This window comes from Panthera onca, chromosome C1 (assembly GCF_046562875.1).
Source record: "Panthera onca isolate mPanOnc1 chromosome C1, mPanOnc1 haplotype 2, whole genome shotgun sequence".
Lineage (NCBI taxonomy): Eukaryota > Metazoa > Chordata > Mammalia > Carnivora > Felidae > Panthera > Panthera onca.
The window spans coordinates 110,364,787-110,386,565 of record NC_138346.1 but is presented as its reverse complement, the minus strand read 5'-3'; the positions used below and the strand labels follow the sequence as shown (position 1 = coordinate 110,386,565).

The 21,779-nt window shown below is 42.0% G+C and overlaps 1 protein-coding gene and 1 pseudogene across 6 annotated transcripts in view; one reads left to right on the top strand and one right to left on the bottom strand.

Moving 5' to 3' along the window:
* The window catches only part of IWS1 (interacts with SUPT6H, CTD assembly factor 1), a 51,556-nt gene extending 31,068 nt beyond the window's left edge, over positions 1 to 20,488 (top strand). For 2 of the 6 annotated variants that reach the window (XM_078451423.1, XM_060624828.2), the window contains exons 11-14: positions 852 to 963; positions 1,516 to 1,572; positions 4,603 to 4,714; positions 9,308 to 9,674. In XM_078451423.1, coding sequence (XP_078307549.1) covers positions 852 to 963; positions 1,516 to 1,572; positions 4,603 to 4,714; positions 9,308 to 9,439 — 413 coding nt within the window. In that variant the 3' untranslated portion in view covers positions 9,440 to 9,674. Of the gene's footprint in view, positions 1 to 851; positions 964 to 1,515; positions 1,573 to 4,602; positions 4,715 to 5,190; positions 8,954 to 9,307; positions 9,675 to 16,987; positions 17,129 to 17,978 lie in introns of those variants that run through there. The other 4 variants (XM_078451422.1, XM_078451424.2, XM_078451421.2 and 1 more) reach the window with 4 other exon arrangements.
* LOC145715663 (small ribosomal subunit protein eS12 pseudogene) lies at positions 12,453 to 14,097 on the bottom strand (annotated as a pseudogene).
* Positions 20,489 to 21,779: the final 1,291 nt, after the last annotated feature.

The window sequence follows — 21,779 nt, the reverse complement described above, 5'->3', positions numbered from 1 at the left end:
TGTTACATTTTTGATCTTGTTAATAATTTGTAGTGTGCTATTGTATGAGAACTTTTATGCATTAGTTCTCAACTCTGATTTTGCCCTCTGCTTAGAGAAACAGAGTATTTCCAGTGATACCCATGACTTACTGTAACAGTGATTCTAGATCCAGTAGTGGAGTCGGTGGGTCTGTGTATATAAAGATACATAGGCCCCCTGAGACCCCCTGCTTCCTTCTTACTTGATAACTCCTATCTTCTGTGTGTGAAGTTTCCTGCTTGTTTTGATAGTGTATTAAGTGGAACATTATGTTGAGGACAAAAACGTCAGTTGGCACTTCTGGACTTTTCAATGACTAAACAGTGGGCATGTAGTAGTTTCCTTCATAGTCATGTCCCTGTAGCAGCTTTCTTAGATTTCATGAAATCTAGACTCTACACTGCACTATTAAAATGCAATTTTTGAAGATGTAGACCATTTGACAATTTGACTTGTTTTTGGTTAAAATAGGAACATGGAAGAATTTGAAGATTATCTATTTTCAGTAAATTGTTAGAAATTAGGCAATGAAATGTCAGCACTGCTAGTGATGACTATCAGAGCGAGTTCAGGTGTTACTTTTTGTAAACCTCTGTGGTGGTTATAGAATGACTTTTTTACCCTGAATTTTCTGAATCAGCTGAAGCTGGTGATTATACTGGTATTATGTGCTGCATATATCCTGAAATGATCTTGAAACAACAGTATCTTTAGGGAAAGAATATTCTAAATGCCTGGAATGTTACGTCACGCTGGGGTGTGATTGTTTCAGGGAATGGTAGCAGAAATGCTGTTTTGTGGTCTAAACAATCGATTTTTCCTTGTGACAGATGAATGGTCTCGGCCTATATTTGGTCTTACCTCAAACTACAAAGGTATGACAAGAGAAGAAAGAGAGCAGAGAGATCTAGAACAAATGCCTCAACGACGGAGAATGAACAGGTATGAGTAAGCGGAGTAAATATTATTGCAGTAATGCCGTTGTTTTGTAAATAAGATCAATAAGAATCCTGCAAGATGATAGCATTTTGTCTTTTCTGTCACCTTGATATGTCTGTGTAGATCACACACTTTTAGTTTAAATGTGGTACTCTACCATGAAGGCCCACACTCCCTCCTTTTTTGGTTCCATCTGGTGGAATGTGGCATCTGCCACAGTTTCAAAGGTTGCTTGTACAAAAAAACCTTTCCCTTTCTCAGGCCCATTTTCAAATTCTTAGAAAAAAATTGTTACTGGTTCATTTTCTATCAACAAACCGGATATAGTTGCATCCAGGATGGCAGGGTTATAAGTGACAAAAATGGCAATTACTACTTACCCATGATGAAACCTGGTATACAAATGATCATTAAAAAGAGTAGTACTTCCACAAGATTAGAGGTAATCCCAGATCCGGTGTAAGGGAGCTACCTGTGGTCTAAAAGTTGGCTTTGCTGTTTTTTTGTTAAATGATTCTGACATTCCTGGTATCTCATGGATTACTTTTTTCACAGCACTGGTGGCCAGACACCCCGAAGAGACCTGGAAAAGGTGCTGACAGGAGAAGAAAAGTAAGCTTTCTTATTGTATTTTCTTCTTAGACCTCATGTAGAAAATCTGCTTTTGCTGCTTTAAGAAAGATTACAAAGGGGACCATGTTATGTTCACATTGGTGGGGGATGATTTTCAGTTTAGCATTTATTGAATATCCCCAAATACACTGGTACTCTGGAGGATAGAAGATTGAGAAATCGTTCATTCAGTAAAGATTTTGTTGCTGCTTGGTCCATGCTAGACTCTGTTAAGCTGTGGGAATACAAAATTGAATTAAAGGTAGTCCATGCTCATAAAAATGTCTGTAGAGGGATTATAGGCAAAGGGCAGAACTTACATGAAGATATGGGGTTCTTGTGCAAGGCCCATTTAAGGGATGGCAAGTAGACTGAAGTGGTTGAGTAGTAGTCTGGTGCCTGAGATGGTGGAAGATAAGGTTGGAAGTGTAGATGTGGGCCAAATTTTGAAGGTAAGGAATGTTTACTTCTCTTTGTTCTTCCGTAGAAAGTGAGCAGAGATGGGAAATTGTCAGATTGGATTTGGAGTGCTGATGCTGCCGGCATCGTGGTGTAGGGTGGGTTGGAAGGCAGAGGAACTGAAGGCAGTGAAAGAGTTCAACTAAGGTGGTATTGGGGAAGCAGAAGGTTAGAAGACTTATTATTAGCAGGGGCAGAATTGCCAAGAGTTTGTGACTCTGTGGGTAGGGAGTTTGGCTAGAGTTGAAGACACCAACCACAATTTTACTGCAAGTAACTGAGACAGTGATATAACCATTTGCTCAAACGGAGAGGAAGAACAGATTTTGAGGACATAGGTGCGTTCTGGATTGAGTGTAGTTAACGTGAGATACCTAATGGGATGGATATTCCTATAAATATCATGGGTCTGAAACTTGGATTTGGAGCTGGAGACATAATAGGTTTGATCGTCATCTCCACAGACAAGTTCGTTGAATCAAGAAAGTATAGGGTAGAAAATAAACCATAAACTCTGCCACTTTGGAAAGGGGTGTAGCCAGTGAAGGCAGCTGAGTACACTTGTCATACATGTTGGAGAGGACCCTAGGGAAGGGAGGAGGCCATGCTAGAAAGGGGCAGTGGCAAGGGGCATGGGAAGTTGGCAGATGCTGCAGAGGGGCTTGTACAGTGAGTGTTGGCAGTGAGGCAGCACCCAGATTGCAAGAGGAGAGTGAGAGGGGCTGGAGGGTGCTGGCGTTGTTGGTTTAGGGATAGGTTTGATGATGGGACAGATGCCAGCTTCAGGGGGTAATAGGTTATGAGAATTTTCTTTGGCTAGCCACTTAATTTATTCGCGTTTTTGAAGATTGTAGAAGCTTGATGTTAAGAATAGATTAAACTTAAAAAAAAAACAAACAAAAAAAAAAAACAGATTAAACTCCGTACAAGAGAATAGAAACAATTTAGAATTTTTTTATCCTTCTCTCCCACACCAACCTATCCACACCCATTCTCCATTTACCCCTAGGGATGGACGGTTACCTAAAAGTTGAGTGATTTGAATGCCCAGACATTTACAAATAGGCCTTAGTTTTGAAGGATGCTAGTCTTAATTTAGTCTCAAATGTGTACATAAAAAGTAACTGTATATCACACCATCAGATGCTGGCAAGGCTGCTGAGAAAGTAACTCAACTCATACATTGCTGTGGGTAAAATGATACAGCTACTCTGGGAAACAGTTTGGCAGTTTCTTATAAAGTTAAACATGCAGCCACGGTATGACCCAGTATGACCCAGCACTTACAAACTCCTGGGCATTTTCCCAGAGAAATGAACACTTGTGTTTGCACAGAAACCCGTAGATGAGCAAACAGCTTTATTCATAATAGTCAAAACTGGAAACAACCCAGATGTCCTTCAGGAAGTGAGTGGTTAAGCTGTGGTACATCCATACTATAGAATACCACCCAGCATTTAAAGGAACAAAATATTGACAGATGTAACAACTTGGATGGGTCCTCAAGGGGGTTATGTTTAGTGGATGAAGCTAGTTTCTAAAGATTACATAGTGTATTCCATTTATATAACATTGTTGAAATGCAAAAATCACAGAAATGAAGAGTAGATTCGTGGTCACCAGGGGTTAGAGGCTGGGCAGATGGGGTAGGGAGGTGGATGTGTTTTTATAAAAGGGCACCAGGACAGTCCCTTGTGGTGAATACATGAACCTGCACATGTGATAAAATTGTAAATACACTAACATACAAATAAGCGTAAGTAAAAATGGCAAAATGTAAATAAAAACTGGTGGACTGTATCAACATCAATACCCTAGTTGTGTTCTTTTTTGTTTTTTTTGTTTTTTTAAGTATTTATTTTGAGAGAGCACGCAAGCAAGAGAGGGGCAGGGAGAGGGGGCGAAAATCCCAAACAGGCTCTGTGCCGTCAGCACAGGGCTCGATCTCATGCCTGTGAGATTTGACCTGGGCCAAGATCAAGAGTCAGATGCCCAACCAACTGAGCCACCCAGATGCCCCAGTTGTGTTCTTGTAGCATAGTTTTGCATGTTGTTATCATTGGGAGAGACACTAGATCCTTCTGTATTATTTCTTAAACCACGTGTAAACCTATAATTATTTCAACTTTTAAAGACAAGAAACAAAAATTACTATATTGCATATACAAAACCACGTAAACTGCTTTATAGGCATACTCCATCTTGAGGGATCATTTTGGCTGTTTGAGTTTTCACGTGACAAGTGAACCTATGAGGAGCTCCACTAGACCAGAGAATTGGAATTTAGGGTTCTGGTGTGGGAAGCAACCTTGGAAAGGAGTGAGGCTTGACTGTGACGCTGAGGAGAGGCTAGAAGGAATCCTGAAAATGCAGAGGAATTCAGCTTTGGGAGGGAAGTGGAAGAATTCTTAGAGTAAATGTGAGTGATAGCGAGGCCAGCTTAAGACAGCAAAGAGGGCACTTTGGGTGACCTGGGGAGGCAGAGAGGTTTGAGGCACCTGTGCAGTTAAATCAGCTGGGCCCAGCTGTGGGGGGTGCTGCATGACAGCATGCTCTTCTTCCTGTCCTCAGAGCTCTCAGACCTGGAGATCCTGGATTCTGTGCCCGTGCGAGGGTCCCCATGCCCTCAAACAAGGACTACGTTGTCAGACCTAAGTGGAATGTGGAAATGGAGTCATCCAGGGTAAGCAAGCAGGGAAATGGCAACCTGGATCTCAAGTGCACGTTACTGTTTTGTCTTTTTACTCCGTGTGTAATAACTCTTAACAGCTCTTAGGTTTATCTCATTTAAAGAGAGCTGTTTTCTGGCCTCTTAGCTAGCCAGATCATTCATTGCTTGTGAGCTTTACTTCAGACTTAAAGCAACATTATCCAGCCAGGAAGTTTCTTCTCATTAATCCCTTTGTTTCAACTGAATCTTGAAGCCTAGAGTGTTTTCATGCAGTCATTTTTTTAGAGCCATGAGAAACAACTCCCCTGCTTCTGCAGTCTTCCCCCACCCCCAACCCCCCCGCCCTTTCTCTTCAGCTGTTTTAAGTAATTCTGTTGTGAAATATTTAGGGCAGATACTTCCTCTGTCATCATTGTAAATACTACTCCGTGATCTACATTGCTCTTCAGTAATCTCTTTTTATTCTCCATTCAAACCACTCTTTCTAGCCTGGTATTCTTAAAAAGGGCCTAAGCCGATTGGAAAAGCATAAGAGGCGATTTGCAGAACAGAAACGACTCAGCAAAGTGCACCGTGCTGTCAAGTTCAGCATTGAAGGCAACAGGATGCCCCTGTAGTCCTGGCCCTACCAGAGTGTATCCGGGAGGTATCCCCAAGGAAGCATGCTCTGTGCATGGGCTTGAATTGTCAGCAGCTAGAGTGAAAACAAGTGTGCGTGTGCTTTCTTAACCAAAAAAGGCCTGGCCCACTTTTAGTTACTGAAGTAATGAACTTAACAAACACTTTGTGACTTTCGAGTCCTACTGAATGTTTAGAAATGGATATGGAAGTCCCTTCCTTTATTGGTACCCCAGGAATTCATATATAGTTAAGTCCCTGATAAGCATTTGGTCTTCCTCTTACCCATTTTTATTGAAAATGCTTTTTTAGGGTCCAGGATCATAGCGGTCTGCATTACAGGCATGTGAATGTGAATGTAGCTTCTTAGTGGAAGGGAAGTGGCTTTTTCCCACATTGTCTGTGTGCATTTGAGGGCCCAGTGCATAAAGCCTTGCACTGAACACTTAGGAGATAAATTTGATTGATGGTCAGAAGTGAAAGAGTTGGGACCGTTCCTGCAGCCAGACTCACTCCCAGCTGTGCTCTGAGGTTAACAGCAGTGCCTTGTGGCAGGGTGCTCTGAAGAGTCTGAGTGTGTTGCCTTCTTGTGACTTCTCTGGGACCCCTGCTTGGGCAGCTCTTTTCACGGACTACACTCACCTCTGTGCGCGTTCGTTTTTGCTGTTCAGCTGCAGTCAAAACAAAGCACACCCTTTCTTTCTTACTGAGAATAGCTGGAAGATAGAAGAGCACTACTGCTTCAGAGCCAAGAACTTTTTCGTAACTTCCCTCCCCTTTTTTGTACTTTTACCCATAAAAACGTCCCCTGACCTCCCTTCTCTCCCTCAGCCACCCCTCTTTCTTTTACCTGGTTTTCACTGTCTTTCCCTCTTTTTATCCCTCTCCCTGGTAGTTTTTCCTCCCCAATATACTTACTTTTGAGAATTGAGAACCACAATCTGGCAAAGAAATTATAATACAGAGTCTCAGTGGCCACTCTTCTTTGGAAGCCTGTCGGTGTTTTGAAGGGCATGTGCCCTCCTCTCCCAGTATGTGACGGAGAGGTGGGAAGAGAGAAGTGACCAGCAGGAGGAGAGGGAAACTTAAGCTGAATTCCTTTCCTTCATCCCACACCCCCCAGGTCATAATGTGCCAGTATTTACCTAGGCCTGAGTCTGGCTGATAGAGTTCTGTCAGAAAACAAATAAATACGGCATGATCCAGAAAGCTGGTGGTTTCATGTTACATTTTAGGATGTTGTCCTTAAACTACCTGATACCGTTTCCCCAGTTCAGGATGAATCCTTACAGATTCACTCAGGGCTTTCACGAACCACAGAGACATGAAGAGTACTATTAGAAAACGTATTTTCCAAGAATAAATTGGAGTGAGTAAATGGCTTTCAAATGAAATGCTCGTTGTTTTAAATGTCATTTTTATCTTTGAAATTACATAAGTGAATATAAAAGACTATAGAATAACCCATCCCCAAAACCCTGCTCTTCCTCAGAGTCCCCACTATTAACAGTTTGATGTGTTAAATGTATTTCCAGTAATGCTTCAAAGTTGGGTTTTTTTCTGGTTGTAATTATAGAAAATTTGAGATTAGAAAGGGAAATTGCCCACAATTCAAAAGCAGTTTGATACCATTTTTGCCCTTTTTTTCTATTGATACTTTCATATAATTACAATTATTCTGTATATAATTTTGGTCACTTCTCCTCGTTAAACCACCTTATAGTTTTATCACTTATAATGGATGCCTAATAGTCTATCATGTGAATATATAATTTGTTTATTTATTCCTCTGTGGTTTCTGATTTTTCACTCCTAAATAGTGCAGTAACCTATACTACATTGTATGTTTATATGTTAATTTATTCCATGGAGTGCTTTTAAGATAACACTAAAATGACAAAAAGCAATGTATGTTTTTTTATAACCTTTTAAATGCAGAAAGCACAAATAAAATTACTGTCAGTTGTAATTCCACCACACCTTAATATTAACATTTTGGGTTATTTCCTTTTTGTCCTCTTTATATTGTACATAAACATTGCTGGTTTTGTGCTTTGGTATTTTTGTTTTCAAATTTTATGCAAAATTGTTATTTTATACTTTGTTGGATTTGTGTTTTACTTAACACGGTAAACATTCATTTGAGTAAACATTCTTCAGTGACTTAATATTGTGTCCAAATACAGTCGTATCATAATTTTTTAAAGCAAACCTATCTTGCTGATCTTTTAAGCTGCTTTTGGTTTTTCTCTGATAAAACAGTGCAGCATACACTTTTACTGTCCTAAGGAAGTGGTACAGAGTTGAATCAGGAGAGAGATCACTGAATTTGGCATGTTAGGTACTATATCCTGTGTGTTTCCAGACTTGGGGAAACTAGGCATCTGCCAGCCATAAGTCTTAAAAGTTATAGGACTAGGTAGGAGTGGATTCGTGTCATCTGGGTATGTCCCATTTGAGGAGGCTAGAGGGCTCAGATTGTCAGGGTCCTGGGAGACAGTATTGGCTGGTGTGTACAGCTGCTGGGAGTTGAGTAATTGGTGCAGATATAAGCAGGTAAGGCTTCTGATGTGGACTAACTACTAAGAATCAGGGCACATTGTCTGAAAGGAGGTCACATATCTAGGACCGTCTAGGAAATCTGGGGCTTCGATAGCGTGAGAGAAGCATAGTTGTTTCTCATCTGGTAATGAATATTTATGCTAACTCAGAGTCCTAGTGCCAAGTATTAAATTGATATAAAATAATATTTGGATGTGGGATTGTTTCAGAAAATCTAGGGTGGATGATCTACATGGCTCCTGTTCAAGACTGACAGGAGCTCCTGTGTGAGGTACACGCTGAGTCTAGAGGTGGAGTGAGACTTGGGGGGCTCCCCAGCTCAAAGGAACATCCCCACACTGGCCCCACCCCCAGAGTGTCTTCTGGGCCCTCCCTTCTTTTAGCAGTCTCAGGATTGAGCTGCACAGATGGTTCAGTAGTAAACATCTGGGGAGAAGAATTAGAAAAACTCCTCTCTTTATAAACCACTCAACATTCTTAAAGATCAGAATTGTCAGTAACACTAGTCAACAAGAAGAATTGGCTCTGATCTTTGTTAGAAGTGGCAGACCTTCTCAGCATTTCTAACAGTATCGATTTCTGGAGACTGCATCTCTTCAAGACGTGTAGTTGTTTCAAATTATGAAAAAAATAACCAAAACCAAATCTTAAAACTAAGAGGCTAGCAGGAACAGATGCAAGAAGTGGTAAGCCCCTTGGATTCAAGGCTTAATTTACTTTTCTTCTTGTATCCAGTATATGTATCATAAATCTGATCCATCCCAAAGTAGTAGTAATGATGGTAACAGCTGATACTTATTTTGAGCACTGACTGTGTGCTAGTATTTGACAGTATTACCTCATTTACCTCTCCTGACGGTCCCGAAAGTACAGACCAGGGGCCACATTTGCCCAGGGCTACAGAACCTGCTGAGGCCAAGCAGAGATTCACTTCAAGTCTGAAACTAGAGCTCCACCGCCTGACGGGTTCACTTTACTCGTCCTCTAACCTCGTTCATCAGGCTTCATGCTTTTTCTCAGGTGACTTTCCTTGCCTCAGAAGATCATTCTTCATGCCGGCACTGTTTGAAGGTGAATATGACAAGCTGTCAGCTCCATGCTGACTTTTGAAAGGGAAAAGCATACAGTCAGAATCTAATTTGATGGAATTGCGGGGGGGATCATAGTTTAAATCGTCCCTCTTCCATCTAGATATCTATGGACTGAGGCAAAATTTTAAAATAAGGCACAGTTCGTTACTCTTCATTGAGAGAGTTTAACATGTGTACATTGCTAACGCTTGCTCTATTCCTGAGGTCACCAAAGCAGATTATGATTATTCCAGAGATAAGAGCCCTTTTTAACTTTCAGACAAACGGAGATGAAAGGCAAAACTGGATTTGTGTATTTCGATAATTTGCTCTTTAATTTTTACCCCACTCTTAGTTTCAGGGGACCTCCAAGAAGGGTATCAGTCGACTGGATAAACAGATGAGAAAGTTCACAGATATCAGGAAAAAAAGCAGATCTGCACACGCAGTGAAAATCAGCATCGAGGGCAATAAAATGCCATTGTGACCTTGCCTGGGATGTGTACCCATCTCTAAGAAATGCGCAATGGACTCTTTGGAGAAAGAAGAGGATATTTTAAATTTTTTTTTTTAGTGTTTCTGTAAATGCTTCCGCTTGTATCAAATGTCATAGGACTCGCATTTCTCTCACTTGTATTTAAAACTGTTTGTTGTGTACTTTGTACAGAAGACTACTCATACTTCTATAAACTTTACACAATAAAGTTCCATTCTGGTTTTGGGGGGCTGTCTCTTCATTGTCTTAGAGGATCCATTCTCAGTGGGGGGTGAAAATTGGTTTTTGGTGAGGGAAAAAAGTCTTAAATATTACAGTGGTTTGTAAACTGTCCGTGTTCAGCCTACCTGACTGTGGCATAATAAGGAATTTAAGGAATTTGTCTGGTCTCTATCTTGGGTTCCTAACAAGGAGCTTCTAAGCCGTGTAGGTGGTGGGAATGTCTTTGTGACGCTAATGAGGTGGCTCATGGTAGGCTCCTAGATAGCTTTAGGGTGGGGGCTGTTACCAGAAAGATCCACCATGTAATTTGAGGGTTGAGACTTTGGGCAGGCCTGATGCATGATTGGCGTGAGGGGATTGAGTTCAGTCACATGCCCAATGATGGCATCGATCATGCCTGTGTAGTGAAACCCCAGTTAAGAACTCTTGACCCGGAAGCTCACTGGGGCTTCCTGATGGGTGAGCACACTGAGCTGAGATGGTGATGTGCCTTCATTCCACAAGGAGAGTGTGTGGAAACTGTCTCCTCCCAGAACTTGCCCTGTGTGTCTTCATTTCGTTGGTCTTCCTTTGTAATAAAAATGATCATAAACATAGTGCTTTCCTGAGTTCTGGCAGTCATTTTAGCAAATTTTTGAACCTGAGGGGTTCATGGAAACCCCCAGATTTGTAACCAGTTAGTCAAAAGTGGGCATGGACCCTCTTGCTGCTGGCATCCAAAATGAGGGCAGTATTGTGGAAGACTGAGCCCTTAAACCTGGGGAGTGCAGTGCTAACTCCCAAGTGGTTAGCGTCAGAATTGAATCACAGTACCCTAGTTGGGGTTGAAAGGAAATACCAACAAAATCTTATTTCTTACTGTTTGTCTTGTTAGGGAAACTTTAATTACTGGATTTTAATTAATTTACATAGATGTTTTCTCCCGGGAAGGGTGCTATAATGAAAAACAGGGTGAGAAATACCGCCGTTAGAGGAAATGTGGATATAACTGAAAATTACTGTGCCAGTTACTGATGGCACTTGGGCAGTTGGGATAGATAATTATAGTTTGTGGCTGTATTTTGTTTTTGTGATACTTTGAACTTACTTTAGTAGTCTCTAGATTTAATTATGAAGAATCTTTAATTAGTCAAAATGACTAAACCCAAGAACCAGTAATTCTTTTTTATTTTTTACATTTTATTTATTTTTGAGAGAGAGACAGAGTACAAGTGGGGGAGAGGCAGAGAGAGGGAGACACAGAATCCAAAGCAGGCTCCAGGCTCTGAGCTATCAGCACAGGGCCTGACATGGCCTCGAACTCCCAAACCCTGAGATCGTGACCTGAGCTGAAGTTGGACGCTTAACCGACTGAGCCACCCAGGCGCCCCACCAGTAATTCAATTGTAGAAATTCTACTCATACAAATTGGAATAGGATTTCTGACAGCCTGGATTTTCAAAAAAAACATGAAAACCTCACCATAAAAGCTTTTGAACAGACAAAATAACATGCAGTGTATGCACTTTACTCAAAAGAATCTCAGAATCTCTACATTTGCTTTCAACAAGGTTAGAAGCACAGATGGAATAGTGAGCTATAAAAGGCAGGTACGTAAAGATATTAGGTGCTTGCTAACCACTAGATGGAAACAATTGCTTTCTACACTATCCATTTGCTTCATATAAATAGCCTCAAAAAAACTTGTGAGAGCAAAAAAAAAAAAGCACAGCCACCTATTGAAGCCCATGTTGATGACCCTGGTCATTAAAAATTCTAAACAAGAAAGGTAAGAGTCATACTTTCTAAAAAAAAAGATTTAAAGTTTACCAATATAGCATTTTGCCATTTGATGGGGTAAGCTCCAGTTACCTGATGGTTTCTCCCATGTAGGGTAAAACTGTTGGTGTCAGGTGTAAAGTGACAGTCATGCCTGAGGAATTCAAAATGATGCGGGATTTGTCTTATATGGAAGAAGATTGTTTCTGTATAAATGAGCCTTGGTCAATGGGTTATTTTAGAAATTGCCAAACCTGGCCTAACAGTGGCTTTTTTTTTTTTTTTAATGTTGGAAATATTTCCAATTAACCATTATGTGGCAAGATTGGCAAAATAAACTCCCAGTATGCCCTTCACCTATATTTAACCAATTGTGAACATTTGTAACATTTATACATATGAGTAACTTGCTGACAGCTTGCTTCTTGCTTCCCAAATAGTTAAGCATATTTCTCTCCACAGGACCTTGAGTTTGTCCCAGTGTTTGGTGGTGGTAACCTTGACCATTTGAATGGAGTGAAACAATCATTTTGTTTCCAGTTAAAAGAATTGTTGACTATAATTATTTTAAGTTAATTGTAAATATGTAAAATACACATAAAATCTGACATCTTAAAGGGCCATCTTAAGTGTACAGTTAGTGACATTGTTCACTCTTGTTTGCAATCACCACTTCCTTTCATCTCCAGAAATCTTTTCATGTTAATAAAGTGAAACTACCCATTGAATAGTAACTCCACATTCTCTCCCTTACCCCCCACCCCCCAGCACTGGCAATCACTGTTCTACTTTGTCTATGATTTTGACTATGACTCTTACATAAATGGAATCATACATTATTTATCCTTTTTGACTGGTGTATTCGCTTAGCACAATGTTCTCAAGGTTCATTCATGTTGAAATGTATCAGCATTTTCTTCCATTTTAAGGCTGAATAATAAATACTCTTGTATGTAGATACCATGGTTAGCTTATCCATTCATCATCTGTTCATGGACATTTGGGTTGCTTTTACCTTTTGTGAATAATGCTGCCATGAACATGGGTGTGCAAATATTTCTTTGAGACTCTGCTTTCAATTGTTTGAAGTAATTCTACCCAGAGGTAGAATTGTTGGATCTTACGGTAATTCTAATCTTAAGGAACTGCCATTATGTTTTCCATAATGGCTGCACCATTTTACATTCCTACCAATAGTGCAAAGGATTCCAATTTGTCCACCACCACACCAACACTTACTTTTTGTTGTGTGTGTGTGTGGTTTTTTTAATAGTAGCCATCCTAATGGGTGTGAGATGGTACACCCATTGTGTTTTTGATTTGTATTCTGATGATTAGTGATATTGAACATCTTATTTTAGTGCTTTTGATACCTTCTTTGGAGAACTACTTATTCAAATATTTTGCCCATTTTTTAAATAAGCTGTTGAGTTGTTGGAATTCCTTATATATTGTGGATAATAACTCCTTAATTTGCAAATATTTTCCCCATTTCATTCTTTATTCTTTTTTTATTTTTTTTCAATATATGAAGTTTATTGTCAAATTGGTTTCCATACAACACCCAATGCTCATCCCAAAAGGTGCCCTCCTCAATACCCATCACCCACCCCCCATCAATCATTCTTTATTCTCATTGAATGGCCTTGGTTCCCTTGTCAAAAATCATTTCTGGGCTCAATTCCATCAGGCTATATGTCTGTCTTTGTGCCAGAGTGACACTGTTTTTTGGGGGGTTTTTTTGCAACAAGAACCAAGTTTTGGTTTTTTTCTTACATTTGAAGTATCCCTTGATGACATCCTTGGCCTGCGACTGTTTGCCATAGTCCTTAACCACCACAGAACAGCAACCAACCATTTAATGGGGTTTTCCCTCTGTCAGTTTTACAGAGGCCTACCCATTCCCCTAATTTCTTATAACCTTAATTAGGTTGATTTTGGTGTTCAGCACAAAGGGCCTCCACCAACTTGACACACATGGGCTCATCACAGTTGGATATAAGCACACAAAGATGGGTTTGGCCCTTGTCTAAGGCTTTGGCAGCTTCACGAATTCCACATGCTAGGCCGTCATGGATAAGGGTGGTCTTCAGCACCTCTTGTAAAACAGTGCTAACCTCCATTACACTTCCAGCAGCAATGACTTCCTCAGTCATGGAGGTGGGTTATGGGTGGAGCCCAATTTTGAGTGCACCCAATCCTCTGCCTCCACGTGACTGAGGGAAAGAGAGCGTGACACTGTTGTGATTACTATAGGTTTGTAGCAGATCCTAAAGTGTGAGTCTTCTAAATTTGTTCTTCAAGATTGTTTTGACTATTTGGGGTCCCTTGAGATTTCATATGAAACTTAGGACGGATTATTCTATTTCTTCAATAAACGTCATTGGGGTGTTCATAGGGACTGCACTGGTTCCATAGATCACTTTGGGTAGTGCTGGACGTTTTAACAATATTAAGTCTTCCAGTCTATGAACACAGGATCTGTATATTCTCTTTCATTTCTTTGAGCAACATTTTGTAGTTTTCAGTGTGTAGGGATGTGTTTATAGACATTTTCTTTGTAGTTATGGTAATTACATATAACCTACTAAGCTACAAATGTTTTTAAACTGTAATTTCAATCACATACAAAAGCTACTTTATAGTCTAGCCCTTTTTATGTTACTGAAATCATAAATCACATTTATATATATTGTGTACCCACTAACAGACTTCTAGTTATTTTTTATGCTTTTGTATTTTAAATCCTGTAAAAGAAGTTGTTATAATTATAAAACTAAGTTTTATATTTATCCGTGTAGTTAGCTCTACTGGAAAGATTTACATTTTTGTATGGCTTCGAATTACTTACTAGTATTCTTTCAATTTGGAGGACCACCTTAAGCATTTCTTGTGGAGCTTGTCTATTGGTAGTGAATTTCCACAGCGCTTGTTTATCTGGGAATGTGTTAATTTCTCCCTCATTTTGGAAGGATAGTTTTTGCCAGATACAGAATTCTTGGTTGATGGGGGTTTTTTCTTGCAGCATTTAATTATATCATCCGACTGCCTTCTGGCCTGCCAAGATTGTGCCCTGGGAGCCAGAGAGGGACCCCTTTACTAGTAAAATGCTCTGCAATTTTGTTTTGTTTTGTTTTGGAGGGCATTAGATTAACCATTGTTTCCAAATTGACTTCTCACCCACTTGCATACTACTCTTCCTCTTAGAGATTGTCAGGCCAGGCTCCATATGGTCTCTGTTATGATCTTCCCCTCCTGCCGTAGAGGTAGCCGCTTTCCCATCTCAGATGCACTGTGGAACAGGTACGTGTAGTGTGGAGTTAAGTGAGGTCGGGTACCTGTATATAAAAGGATTGCTGAGATGTTCGAGAAGTCCTGAGAGGTGGAATTGCCTAGTGTAGACATGGGCTAGAAATGTTACAAAAATGCATGTGTCTCAAGTTGGCTCATTTTGGTATGTTGAGCTACAGATAGGCATTTCATATGTTCATTGGTTTTTTAAAGAAAGTGGTGGGCTGTATCACAGTATTACTAGTATGCCTCATTTTAAGCAAGCTCAGTACATAAATGTAAAGATTTGACCAAAACTTGGAGATGACCGTTTGTAAAAGGATTTACTATAAGATTTTTAAAAAACATTCTTGCTGCCTCAAAGCAGGATTTGAATTAAAAGAAGGATATGAAGGAACAACTAGGGAAAACACCACTCACTCTGGGGGAGGAGGGTTTGGATCTGTGCTCCCCAGGACTAGCTCAGTTCTTACAAAGACCTGTGCTGAAGGTTCTTTCCATGATGGATGCACGGAGGGAGGTTCAAAGCATATCAGGCCCTAGGGCAGCGAGTCATTCCTTAGGTTTATTTGACTAGAGAGCAATGAGTAAGGCTTTAAATAAAACTTCATAAATGTTTTATGATGACATGTTAAAAAGTGGATTGAAAGTAAAGGAACATGGAGTTTGGTCTCCAATATGTGAGGATCTCCGTAGGTGAGGGAAATCAGTGCTCACGGTTTGAGAGTCAGGAGAGAAAAGGAGAGAGGTTTATTTGATTGCCCGCCCTTTGAGTTTTGAGAAGAAGTGATTTCTTTGTAATTCTCTCGTTTCTTGTATGTTTTGAACAAGAAGTTACTTTTTTTGGCTAGAGATAGCAGAGAAATAGAGTTCCCCAGACCAGTTCTGTGTGAGACCAGCACAGGTCAGGAAGCACTGGTCTCTCGAAGAACTTACCTGTGGATGACCAGTGTAGTTACGGACAGCCATTCCAAGCTGACCTCTTTTGAAACCCATGTCAGGGGGAAGGAGGACCAAGGCAAAGAGGCCATGGGGTCCCAGGGGACAAGAACCATGTCCATATTGTTGTCACCATTCGGTGTGTTGAGCTGAACTAATATATGGCACTTCACATTTTGACATCAATGGTACTTAATTCTTTGAGATGATATTGTCCCTGTTTTACAGATGAATAAAATGGTGTTCTGGCCAGCTTCCCTTTATTCATATGCACCCATCTGTTCTCTGTCTGCATCACACTTTCTTGCCCTGTCTCCTCAAATATCCACCAACCTTGCTCCCTCACTTCCTTTGATCTCTGTTAAAACGTCACCTTATTGATGACACCTTGCCTAACTTTTCTTATAGGAGAAAGCACCTGCCCCTCACTTTATTTTCCCGGGAGCGCTTTGCACCATCCAACTTACTATATATTGACTTGTTTGTTGTTGAGTATATCCTCCTCCTTAGAGTGGGAGCTCCAGGAGGGCAGGAACTCCATCCGTTCTATTTACTGATGTATCCCCAGCAACCAGAACAAAGTCTGTCATGAAGTACACAGTAAATTTGGCTAATGAATAGTCCCTACTTCCTCTTTTCTTCATTCGTTAACCAATTCATTCAACAAACACTGAGCCCTATAGGTGCCAGATTCTCTCCATAGCAGAGGACCAAAGATGAACCAGCTAGCTTCTGCCCTTAATTAGGTCACAATGTGAGGAGGGACCCAGGAAAGCAAACTTAATTATAAAATTTTTTTTTCAACGTTTTTTTATTTATTTTTGGGACAGAGAGAGACAGAGCATGAACGGGGGAGGGGCAGAGAGAGAGGGAGACACAGAATCGGAAACAGGCTCCAGGCTCCGAGCCATCAGCCCAGAGCCTGACGCGGGGCTCGAACTCACGGACCACGAGATCGTGACCTGGCTGAAGTCGGACGCTTAACCGACTGCGCCACCCAGGCGCCCCAAACTTAATTATAAATGCATTATGGTGGGTTTACTGGGGGCACAACTAGAAGAGATCAAGAAAAACTTCATGCAGGAGACGGTGTGGAGTTGACTTCTGAGGGGCAAGGATGATTATGATAGATAACATTTATTGAGTGCTTACTGTGTGCCATGCCTCTCCACTAAACAATTTAAGTAATATCATTTAAGGCTGTTAACAGTTTTATGACATAAATGCTGATATGACCTTTATATTAGGGATGCAGAAAGAGGCTCAGGATGAAGGTCATAGAGCTAGTAGTTGGAGCTGAGGTTCAAATCTGGCTTTTTCTGGTTCCAGATCTCAGGCTTTAACTATGTGCTGGGCAGACAAGCAAGGAAGACATCGTGAGCAGAAGAAGCAATGTATCACAAGGATTGGAACTCCCCCAGGTGTATCCATGAAACTACAATGATTCCAGGAAATGTGAGACAAGATGAGGTAGGAGTGTGCCACAGTTTGAAGGTGGACTTATAGGCCACAGGTTTTCTAACCTGGGCCTCCCGATTCCTTTCTCTTTCCTCCTTCCGGAGTAACTTGCTCTTGCTACTGTATTAGTCTTCTGAATATGCTGTGATCTGAAGGATGAATTGCATGGTTGAAGCAGGGGATCGACCATGTGGTCATAGTAGCGCTGATGGGAGACGGAGTCTCTGAGTTGGATAGTAACTGAGAACAAAGAGGACACAACAGATTGAAATATCTTTGGAGAAAGAACTGTTAGAACTTGTTCCGTTTGGCCATTAGAGTTGGAGAAGGAAGAGGCTAAGACTGGATGGATAGGAGGGTAGGGAACCATTAATGAGGACAGAGCGTAGACGGGCAAGCCCAACAGGAGTGGCGAAAATGGCAAGTGAGGGTGATCTGAAGTTCCCGGGGCTCCCTGAGCAAGGAGATGGCCAATGCTGGTCTGGATGTACGTGGCTGGTGCTCCGAGTGGAGTGGAGTCACAAAGCTGGCAGACATCAGCTACTGGGTATTTCTTTAAGTGCCAAGAAAGAGAGGCAGGAGACTTGGAGTGGGACCTTTGGGAACACCAGCCGTGAATGCTAGGCATTGTCTCAGTACTTGACATCTTTGGGTGGGTATCTACATTGTTTTCAGATCCTCTCTTGTGAAATCATCAGACACATGTCTAAACCATTCAGGGAAGCTTTTGAAGTTTTCTTGGCTTAAAAAAAAAGTGTCTGAGAGCATGGAGTCTCCTTACAGCATTTTTTTCTATAGATGTCTGAGCAAGATGGCAGGTTAGAAGCCCCTTCAGTCAACCCAGCTGTTTTTTTTTTTCTAGTGGCTTCCACAACCCCACCTGGATTCACAGCCACAGTGAGCTCCCTTATCCATCAAATGTGACTGGAAGCTTGATATGGACCCATTTCAGCCCAGCCGTGCCTGCAGCTCACAGCACTCGCTAAGTGTCCCAGTGAATCTGGTCAGGTCTCCTGACCATCACCCCTGCGGGAGGCCTTCCTTCTCTTCAGAGTGGTAGCTAGCACAAAGCACCTTGGCCAGGTGCCCATGTGCACACAGGAGGACCCAGGGGAGAGGACCAAGGTCAGACGGAGAGCCCCAGCCACTCACTATCTTTGTTCTCCCCTCCTTGGTCAGCAGTGTCCCAGGTTCTGGTTGGGAAGGCAGAGAGGAAGAATGACTTTGCCTCAGACCGCCTCCCAGCTCAGGCAGTGTAGGGCCGTGCGTTACTGAGGTGGGACTCTTCATGGTGGTTTTCTTGTCATTCAGGAATTGTCATTCATCTGCTCATTCAGGAATTTGTTGAGATCACTTTCAGTGGAGGAACAGGAACAAGGATGGATGTGCCAAGAGAGGGTGCTTTGGGGTCATATGACCCCAAGTCCTATTCCCCTTCTGCCACCTGTGGGCTATGTGGTCTAGGGCAAAAGTCACTTTAGCTCACTAAGCTTTGGTTTCCTCCTCCTGAGGGCATCGATGCCCACTGCACAGAGAGATCATAGGGGCGCAAATGCTCAGAAGGATGCCCAGCACACAGTAGGTAGCTTAATAGGTAGGGCTACCTCATTGTGATTTTTCAGTTTCCTCTGTGTTTCAGTCTCACTGCTTAATTTAACATTGGATTTGGTGATATGTGGCTTCACATTTCCTTTACCTCAGCTAGCAGCTGAGGATTACGTGCTCAGGCTCTGGAGTTTGCCCAGACCTAGTCTCAAATCCTGGCTCCGCCAGCACACTCACTGTTTGACTTTGCCTGAGTAACTCTACCGATTGGTTCCTGTGGGGATGATGGTAGCGCACCCCACCCCCTTGTAGAGAGGTTGTTAGAAGGAAATAGGATCGTGCATGGGCATTGCTTGGTACATGGGAAATGCTCAAGTATCGGTGTTCATCTTGTGAATATTGCCACCCTGAGAAGGCACATTCTTATTCCAAAATTGGGCACTTGCCATTGTTCAAACTATTCAACAAATCTTGACATTAGCTTCTGAGTCCTTTGAATGCCCATAATGGTAAGAAACTTTCAAGAAAGAGCAGGTTTGGGGGAAGACTGAGAAGGTATTCAGAGGCAAATCTGCTGATTGACATGGCTGGTGAATTAAGATAATTATCTTTCCAGTCAAAAACATTGTGTTTCTTGTAACCCATGCAAATGCATGCACAAGAGGCCTTCCAGTAGTGTGGGCAGAGGCCTCCAGAGGCGTGACTTGGTTCATTACCACTCACTCGTTACTGTTATTTTTTAATTGGAAAGTGAAACCTGCCCATGCTTAAAAAACATCTCAAAGAGTAAAAGTGAAAAAATCTCCCTACCACACAGAGGCAGTCTACAGTTTCCAACTCTCCTCAAGGAGAGTGGAATGTGGCTATATACGGTCCCTTTCAAAACAGCAAATGGGGGCCCAGCAGGCACACTGTTCTGCACCTTTTTCTTCCCTCTCATGAAGCTCTCCTGAGGCTATGGCTTTCAAGGACTTCCCTCTACAGAGAGGCACAGACTATTGAAGAAATGCCCAGGGAAGGCCTTTGGGACTCCCCAGATTCTTAAACACTGTGGTGGCCGGTAACTGGCCCTGCTCCTCGCTCTGACGTGCCTATTTGTCAGTTCTCTCACTTTAAATCATTTTCCATTCACTTCCTTAGCCAGCGCTAATAGTTGGACTTCTGGAGGGAGAGAGAGGGAGGAAGGGAAGGAGAGAGGGAGAAGATAAATTGAGGGAGAAAGAAAGGGAAGAGAGGAGAGGGAGAGGAAAGGTGGGGCAGGGAGGGTCTTTCACCCATGGTCATCTGGTTGTTATGAATTGAACTGTGTTCCGGGAATGCAAGCTGGTACAGCCACTCTGGAAAACAGTATGATGTTCTTCAAAAAACTAAAAATAGAACTACCCTATGACCCAGCAATTGCACTACTAGGCATTTATCCATGGGATACAGGTGTGCTGTTTCGAAGGGACACATGCACCCCCATATTTATAGCAGCACTATTAACAACAGCCAAAGTATGGAAAGAGCCCAAATGTCCATCGATGGATGAATGGATAAAGAAGAGGTGGCATATACATACAATGGAGTATTACTTGGCAATCAAAAAGAATGAAATCTTGCCATTTGCAACTACGTGGATGGAACTGGAGGGCATTATGCTAAGTGAAATTAGTCAGAGAAAGACAAAAATCATATGACTTCACTCATATGAGGACTTTGATGAACATAAGGGAAGGGAAACAAAAATAATATAAAAACAGGGAGGAGGACAAAACAGAAGACACTCATAAATATGGAGAACAAACTGAGGGTTACGGGAGGGGTTGTGGGAGGGGGGGATGGGCTAAAAGGGTAAGGGGCACTAAGGAATCTACTCCTGAAATCATTGTTGCACTATATGCTAACTAATTTGGATGTAAACTTTAAAAAAATAAAATATAAAATAAAAAAAAAATGAACTGTGTTCCCTCCAAATTCATACATTGAAGTTCTAACCCCCAGGACTCCACAAAGTGACCTTTTTTGGAAATAAGGGTTATTGCTGGTGTAATTAGTTAAGATTAGGTCATACTAAAGTAGGGTGGGTCCTTATTTTAGTGGGACTGGTGTCCTCACAAAAAGGGGAAATTGGGAAACAGATGCACACACAGGGAGAACACCCTGTGAAGATGAAGACAAAAATGAGGGTGACACCAACACTTGCAAGCAAAGCTTCAGGAAGTAGGAGAGAAGCATGAACAGAACCAGCCCTGCTGACCCCTTGATCTTGGATTTCCAGCCTCCAGAACGGTGAGACGATAAATGTCTATTGTTTAAGCCGCCCAGTTCATGTACTTTGTTAGGGCAGCCCTCGCTGACTAACAAATACCCTGGGGAGAGACAGGCTGCCAGCCCTGAAACCTCCCATGTCAGAAAAGGAGAACCAACATGTTCCTCGCCTTCAGTATTTGCTGGCCCCCATCTATGCAGCCGTCCATAGCTTTCTATTTTCCACTGGAGACCTGAGCCATAATAACAAGCACTATAAACTGAAGGCAAGACTTAAAACTAGAAGCTTTGGCCACCCCAAAATTTGCCTCCTGAAGTCTCTAGACCAAATGAACAGGTCCATGCTTACCCATGGGCTTTTAGTGCCAGCAGCTTCCAGACTCAACCTACAGGTGTTTGCCCCTAGAGAGGCAACACGGGCAGCATACTGGGTACTCACCAGAACGGAAGCCCACGCTGGAGCAGAGCCAGATACTTATGGGGGGAGATTCTTGTTATGTTCTGGACAGTGGAAAAAAGCTTCCTGTAAAGTTGAAGCTGCAACTTTATTAAGATGGAAATGCTACTACGGGATCAAACTTAACCTGGCCCTATGGGGTGTCGTGACTCCATGAGGACATGGCCACATACCCTGGCACTAGATTAACATGCCAAAGTCCCCAGCGATGTCTCATCCCTTGCTCAATGGGGATAAGAGGTAGGGCAGCCCCACTCACAAAACGAGAAAGTCAATGATCTCTTTACCAATGGAGTGAGCACAGGGCATAAAAAGGCCAAACAGTGGGCAATCTCAGCCTATGGCCCATATTCAGACACTCCAAATTCTGTATGGGAGAGAGACCAAAGCATCCAATGGGCCGAGCCGAGT